General features: G+C 30.8%; 1 protein-coding gene across 2 annotated transcripts in view; it reads right to left on the reverse strand.

Moving 5' to 3' along the window:
• Window positions 1-3142: 3142 nt before the first annotated feature.
• LOC106681405 (epidermal retinol dehydrogenase 2) overlaps window positions 3143-8050 on the reverse strand; it is a 333191-nt gene continuing 328283 nt past the window's right edge. For both annotated transcript variants that reach the window (XM_067050626.1, XM_067050627.1), the window contains exons 7-8: window positions 5200-5302; window positions 3143-3671 (exon numbers count right to left, since the gene is read on the reverse strand). In XM_067050626.1, the coding sequence (XP_066906727.1) occupies window positions 5212-5302 (91 nt within the window). In that variant the 3' untranslated portion in view covers window positions 3143-3671; window positions 5200-5211. The remainder of the gene's footprint in view (window positions 3672-5199; window positions 5303-8050) is intronic.

The raw sequence follows: 8050 nt of genomic DNA on the forward strand, positions 1-8050 counted from the left end.
GTATTTAGAAATATGTACTATACACTTGGAACACTTGGAGAATGTGCCGTACTTCTCCTAACTGAACGTATGTAGCTTCTTAAGTTTTACTTTCTATCTCTAAAGGTTTTCATCAGATCCTCATGAAATTTATTTGAGATCACCCTAAATATTTAATCCTATGGTTAATAATTATAAGAATAAAGAAAAAAATGCTTATATATCATCCTTGAGCTAAAGTTAAGAGAAATAACCTTTAATACTTCTCCATTTATTACAAGGGGTATTCATGACGTTGTGTTAAATGTTAAAAGATTTAACATGCTAAATTTTAAAGGTAAAGGATAATGAACAAGTCCATGTTATAGGTTAAATACAAAGGAGTACCTGGCAAATTTTCTGGGCAATCTGTTTTTTTGTAACCTGCCAATAAATACATCAGTTTACATATCTATCTTACTATATATCCTTTTTAATTTAAGGGGTTAAAAAGCAAAATTAAAATAATTTTATATTATCGTCAGTCAATTTAGTGATTTCAATAACCACTATAAAAATTAAGATGAGGCAATTAACTTAATTAGTTGACCTTTTTGCATCATGCTTATTTTAATGGATTTATCCCATTTATGAAATATTATACTATCATTAGTCTTGAAATTGATATTATGGTAAACCATAAAATTTAACGAGGTGTAGATAGTTGACCGTAGATTAATGATTGGAGAAGTTTGTCGGGAGTATATAGTGTTCAATTTGTAGATTCAATTTATTTATTTATTTTTTCAGTTTTTTAAACACTACTTGCATATCTTATATTATACATATCTTCTTACCTACATGGTATTATATTTCATCTGTCACTGTTTTCAATCTACTACCATACCATTCCACGATTATCAATCAATTAAAATTTTTTACTATTCAATTATCAGTTATCAATTTTTTATCATTTATGATTTAATTCAATATTTTGTATAATTCTAATTTTGTTTGTATACTATCCATTTTAAATTGTATGTTTCTCTAAATGTTGTTGTTATCTCTTTTGTTCTATAGCCCTGATGAAGACCTGAAACTCAGGTCGAAACGTCGGCATAAAATAAATAAATATGGTTTTGTTTATTTATGTTGTTCTTTGCTGACCGCACCCCCCGACAAACTTCTCCAATCATAATATTTAACATACATTATTAATATATAAAATAATATATTTAATGGCGAATATCCTCTTAGTTAGAGAGTTAGGGTTATAAAACTATATTAATAGCTCAATTTATTTATTTATAATTATAATATTTAGACTTTTTGTAAATGTTATACGATTTAGATTGGCAAGGAAAAAAGAACTCTCATGTCAGGTTGTATCAGTATTTTTTATATAGCGCAGTTGGGAAGAGCGATGTAGTAAAAAAAAACATAAATCTCTGACCCCGTTTCAAATAGCGCCCTTCATCTGAGCACCCCACAAAAAATATTACAGAAAAGTTGGGAAAATATAAATTGGAATAATAACAGAATTTAAAATTTTAAAAACTAGAAAATGGTTAAGTCATTAATGAAAAAAAAATTGATTTTAAAACTACATGCTTTATACAGTGTTTACAGATGACATCTCAACCCATCCTAACATTATTCGCACCACGTAGGCCGATGAGACATGCCTATTGTCAGTGAATAATGATCCTTCCATTGTATCCCAAACCCTCCAATCCCACATCACCACCCTTGAAGAATGGTGCCAAAACTGGAGGATTAAAATAAATTCCAATAAATCCCACCAAATCACATTTACCCTTCGTCGTAAACCTTCGTCTTGCCCCACAATATCTTTTAATAATACCCCACGCAGGTCCGTTACTTAGGACTAAATCTTGACAAACGACTGACATGGAATCCTCATACAAGACTGAAAAGACAGGAAACTGCTCGTCGATTCCGACTATTACAACATTTACTGGACAAACGGTCCAAACTTCCAATCCATTAAAAAAGACTGATCGACATGATTGTTATAAGGCCTATCTGGACATATGGAGTTGAGCTTTGGGGCTTTACTAAACCATCTAATTCCTCTCGAATTCAATCCTTACAGTCCAAAATCCTTCGTAAAATCCTTAATGCTCCTTACTTTGTCACAAATCAAATCATCCATCAGGACCTCAATGTGCCATATGTTGCCGATTTGGCGATTTGGCCAGAACCAGATACCAATCCTTCCATAATAAACTTCCCAACCACCCAAACCAACTCGTTTCTAACCTGGCTTCTCCTTACTTACCTAATATGCCTCCTAGGCGTCTGAAAAGAAGATGACCTCGAGATCTTCTCCTTTAGAAGTATTTTTGGAGTTTTATGAATGGGTAGATTCTCCACTTGTTTGTATCATGTCATAATATCAGTTACAGCAAATTTTCTTGATTTGTATATATGTATACAGTTGTAAATAACAATAAATAAATTATTAAAAAACAAAATACCTTTCGTACTTAAATAGTGATAAAGAATTTTTTTTGTATTTATTTATTGCAATTTACAACTTTATTTACATAAAAACACATTAAGTAAATTTGATGTTAGATGAAAATGGAGTACACTAAACTACCATTGGTAATACTCTAATAATATTTCTACACTAGAAGATCTCGAGGTCATCTTTTTAGGCGCCTCGGAGGATATTCAAGTACGGAAGAGGAAGCAAGATTAGATACTAGAGAGTTTTGATGGTTAGGGAGTTAATAATGAAAGGATTGTTATCTGTTTGGGCTAGTATAAAGAAAATTTAACAAAAAAAAATCAAATAGGAATTTGTAACTTGATAGTTTAAAAGGGATTGCCAATTTTCTGGCTAACCACGGTTCTAATGTGACCATCATGCCACACTTTATCGAAAGCTTGTTTTATGTCTAGGAAACCTGCTGTACAATATCCCCCTTTTTTTAATGCCACTTCATTCTAAAGAATTATTAGAAAGTAATTTTAAAATTAAACCTTTTTAACGGCTTTTATGTCCTATAAGGATGGTTAGTTTATCTGGAAAAAGAAAAAAAACAATAGGATTTATTAAGGGATAAGAAAAATAAAAACAACTGTTGAATTTAATAATCTATATTTATTTACAAGTACAAATAAAAACAACTTAAATATACAAGGAAATAATAAATAATTTTCCATTTCAAATGTCATGGTGTGCTACAATTATAAATTTTACTATATTTTACAAACACTAAATGAGATTCCAGACACAAAAAATTAAAGTTATATTAGATTTGATATTTTGTTCTTAAAAATTAAGTCTACATTCACATATAAATTTTAATAATATATATTACAAGATTTCACACATTATACTTAATACAGTTATATGTTTATAATAATAAAATAATTATGATATAAATAAAATGCCCTATTTATTTTACCTAAAAACTAAATGTTAGGCTGGCAAGAACAGCGTAAAGGGAAATACGTTTTAAGGATTCAGGGTAAAAAAAAAAAAAAAAAATAAGAGTGATTTGTTTTCAGTATTATATTGAAAAAAAAATACTTTATTTATATTAATTTTTTTTATGGATATTACAGAGTATAAAGGGGGGGGGGAATTGATTGTTTTCTGTCAGATATGAAGAACATTAATAAGTCTTACGTATTTTGTCGTGTCAAATTTTCGGGGTGAATATCAGCTTTCTGCAGTTCTAAGTACAAACAAGGAAAAAACCGTGTTAGAATAAATATAAAAACAGTATAATAAAAAAAATATTAAGAGTAACAGTATGGAAGATATGGGATATGTAGATTATTACACATATATTATAATGAAAAAAATAAAAATAAAAATACAAACAGAATAAAACTGATATGGAAAAAACAAAATTCGAATAATAAGATCCTAGATATTCATTCACTAATTAATAATAATTTGAAATTATAGTTTTGATTTTATGACTTTTTTATGGTATTTATTTTAGATACTTAAAATTAATATTTTTGATATTGCGTGATTTTAATTGCTTAAAACAATTTATTAGTCTGATATAGGGATGCGACATCGATAAAAAATTATCGATGTTCAATACTAAAACATCGATGTTTTTTTTAACCATTTCTGTAACATAAAGACTGTTCTAAAGACTACGCATGCTCCGGCCAGTCAGAAGTTCTTTTTCAAACAAAGAATCCGACAACGACTAAAAAAACATTAAAACATTAAAATATCGTTGCTTACAATACATTAGTCAAAATACATCGATGTTTTTGAACAACTATTTCAGAAACATAAGGTCTGTTCCAACGATCACGCATTTTACGGCCTGTCAGAAGGGGTTTTTAAACAAAGAATCCGACATCGACTACAAAAAACATCGATGTTTTAAAATATCGTTCCTTTTTAGTCTATGTCGGATTCTTTGTTTCAAAAACCACTTATTACAGGCCGTAGGACGCGGGATCGTTGGAACAGATCTTATGTTTCTGAAATAGTTGTTCAAAAACATCGATGTATTTTGAGTAATGTATTGTAAGCAACTATATTTTAATGTTTTAATGTTTTTTTAGTCGTTGTCGGATTCTTTGTTTGAAAAAGCACTTCTGACTGGCCGGAGCATACGTTGTCTTTAGAACAGTCTTTATGTTACAGAAATGGTTAAAAAAAAACATCGATGTATTCTGGGTAATGTATTGTAAGCAACATTATTTTGATATTGAACATAGATATTTCAAAACATCCATGAGTTTTTTTTATCAATGTAGCATTCTTATTTAAAAAAAACCGCTTCCGACTGGCCGGACTATACGTCGTCGTTGGAACATACCTTGAGTTACTGAAATGGTTGTTCAAAAACATCGGCTTAAAAACATCGATGTTTAGAAAACATCGGTCTTAAAACATCAATGTTAAAAACATCGATGTCGCATCCCTAGTACGATATCATTGTTTTAGGGTTTGATTTAATTGCTCAGTTTGGTAATTAGTTATGAGAAAATGTATATAATGAAATATTTATAGGTCAAGCCCCTTTGTTTATACACATACATATATACATTTACTAAATAATGCTATATTTTTTGATTGAATAAATTATTCAACATTTACATTATAAATGTTATTCTCGATTACATTTTTCTGAGAAAAATCGTATGCATACGGGGCTGTATACTATTTAAAATTAACAAATTTATAATTACTAATAATTTATTATAATTCCTAATAAAAATATATATTACAAGAGAGAAATCTTATGTAGCTTTGGTTTTTCGTTTCTCTAGAGGGTTTATTTTTGCGTAGAACATATCCCTCCAGTACTCTCCAGCAGATGAAGGTAAGAACCTGGAACAATCAATTAGTATGATTAAATTGTATTCTGGCACATCTAGTCCACTTAGAATAATTATAATGAACGTTAAAGAGCTAATTGTCTAGCTTAAAATTGTTTATATTACTAAGCAATATCACAATCAAAATGATAAAAGTAGTACTCTAAAAAATAAAAACAGACGTGCTGAAACGTCAGCTTTAATAGTTAGTAATAATGAAAACATAATGTAAAAAATAAAAATAGTTGACAATTTGATATTGAAATAAAGAAAATAGTAATTTTATTTTATTTATTAATATTTACAACTAAATAAAAATATATTAAAATAAGCAAGTTTGATGTTAGTTATACAATGTCATGATGAAGAAATATGGAGAATCTACCCATTGATAGAAACATATCACTTTTTTTTTTAATTATTTATTTATAGTAATTTACAACTGTAAAAAATAATACAATAGGTAAATATGTAGTATGTTTCATATACACTTGAAAATCTTGGGAAGGAACCACCCATTGGTGGTACTTCAAACATTAATTTAAACTAGAAGATCCCGTGGCCATCTTCTTTTCAGACGCCTCGGAGGATTATCAGGGATTGTTAAGGATGAAAGATTAAGAATTAATGGGTTAAGATGGTTAAGGAGTTTGGAATAAAAAGACGCATATCTGTTTTGGGTCAAATCTGCATCGAATGGGATGTTAAGGTCTTTATGAATGAGTTTATTTGTGACGTGATAAGGAGCATCAAGGATATTACGTAGGATTTCGGATTGTAACGATTGGATGCAGGAAGAATTTGATGGTTTGGTGGAGCCCCGGAACTCAATTCCATATGTCCAAATTGGTCTGATTATCGTACTGTATACTAAGTTTTTGTAATGAATGGGAAGTTTAGAGCGTTTGTCAAGTAAGTGTTGTAGCAATCGGAATCTACGAGCAGTTTCTTGTCGTTTCAGTCTTTTGTGAGGATTCCAAGTAAGTCTCTTGTCAAGATGGAGTCCTAAGTATCGAATCTGTTCAACAGGTGTTAGTGGTGTGTCTAGAAAGGATACTGTAGGACAGGAGGGCAGAGATATCACTTTTAGAGGAAAATATCTCGGATCCATCATCTTTTCAGATACCTAAGAGGTATATCAGGTAATGAAGGAGGTGCCAGTTTAGAAACAAGTGGATTTGGGTTTATCCTGGAAGGATTGGTATCTGGTTCTGGCCAAATCGGCGATATATACAACATTCAGGTCCTGATGGATTTTGGACTGTAAGGATTGGATACGAGAGAGATTCAATTGGTTAGTGGAGTCCCAAAGCTCAACTCCGTATGTTCAGATAGGCATTATTATTGTCATATAGATCAGTATTTTGTAAATAGTTGCAAGTTTAGACAATTTGTCTAGTAAGTGCTGTAATTTTCCAGCTTTCTATCTTTTTAATCTTGTATGAGGATCCCAGGTTATTCGTTTATCCAGATTTAGTCCTAGGTAACGGATCTGTTCAACAGGAATAAGTGGGGTTAGTAAATTCATGAAGGATTTTTACGGATGGATGGGGGTAGAGAATTCCAGAACGAGGTAGCACGGGTAATACAGGATTTTTTAAAGGACCTGTTCTATGAGAATGATTATAAAAGTTTTGTTGAGCATGATTTCGTATTTAAGGAGTGGGAAGAGGAGCACGAGGTAAACAAATCAGCTTTTTAGTTTTAAATGTTCTAAAGAGATATACGGAGAGATAGATAGAGGAAGTATTTCCGGCGGAAAACAGATTCAAGCCAGATTAATTCGGCTTACTAACTTGGGACGTCTAGAGATCCCGGAAATTAAATTAATAAAAATAAACTCATTACTCTCTTAAGTCTTATTTCTTGCCTACCCGATAATCCACCATAAACGAGGCAACAGTCAGAAAAGCAGGGGAAAATAAGGGAGGAGACTAGATTATGGCGGCATTGGCAGAGGGGGGGGGGCGTCTTAGGAATTAGTTTAATAGTTCAAGAGCCGGGGAGAAAAAAAGGCAGTTATCTCACCCCAATTTTGATTACTTTAATGAAAAATATGTATAATTACTAGTCAAAATTGATGAGTCTGCCAAGTATAGGTAGGAGGAATACAAAATGGCGGCTGTTTCAAAACCTTGAAAAACATTAATTTTTCATTCGGAGATCTATATCTTAAATATTACCAACAACACTAGAAAATCTAAACGAACATTATTTAAAGGAGAGTAAATTTTCTGAAATATTAGTCCTAAAAGAGCTATTTACATTCAATAGTTCCCGAGATATAGCTTTTTAAAAAGCAAAATATCTTAAAAATCTACTGAAAGACTAGTAGTTAGTTAATTTATTTGGAGAAATCTATATCTCAAGAACTATGTGACGTACAGATGTCTATTAGCACTCAACTTAAAGCTAGTTTAATGGACTATAAAAAAGCTTATGACGTTTACCTTCGTAGGAATAGTAGTTTTCATGATATTTGCTAAAATAAATTGATTTATAGTTGTTCGGACAATAAGTTTGATTTATGAAAACCTTCAATTCAGAAACCATTGGACGTACAGATGTCTGCCAGCACTCAAAGTAAAGCTAGTTAATATATAGGGAGATGGTCAGGGTTGCGGTCAAAGGAGAAATAAAAATAGTTTACAACTATTTATTTTCCAACGTTTCGCCCCACTTTGCAGGGCTTCATCAGGGCTAAAAAGATACAAAATGAAACTATGTTAAGATAAAATGATAGAAATAAAATTCGCCATGG

This window comes from Halyomorpha halys, unplaced genomic scaffold (assembly GCF_000696795.3).
Source record: "Halyomorpha halys isolate HHAL.00 unplaced genomic scaffold, Hhal_1.1 Scaffold334.1, whole genome shotgun sequence".
Taxonomy (NCBI): domain Eukaryota; kingdom Metazoa; phylum Arthropoda; class Insecta; order Hemiptera; family Pentatomidae; genus Halyomorpha; species Halyomorpha halys.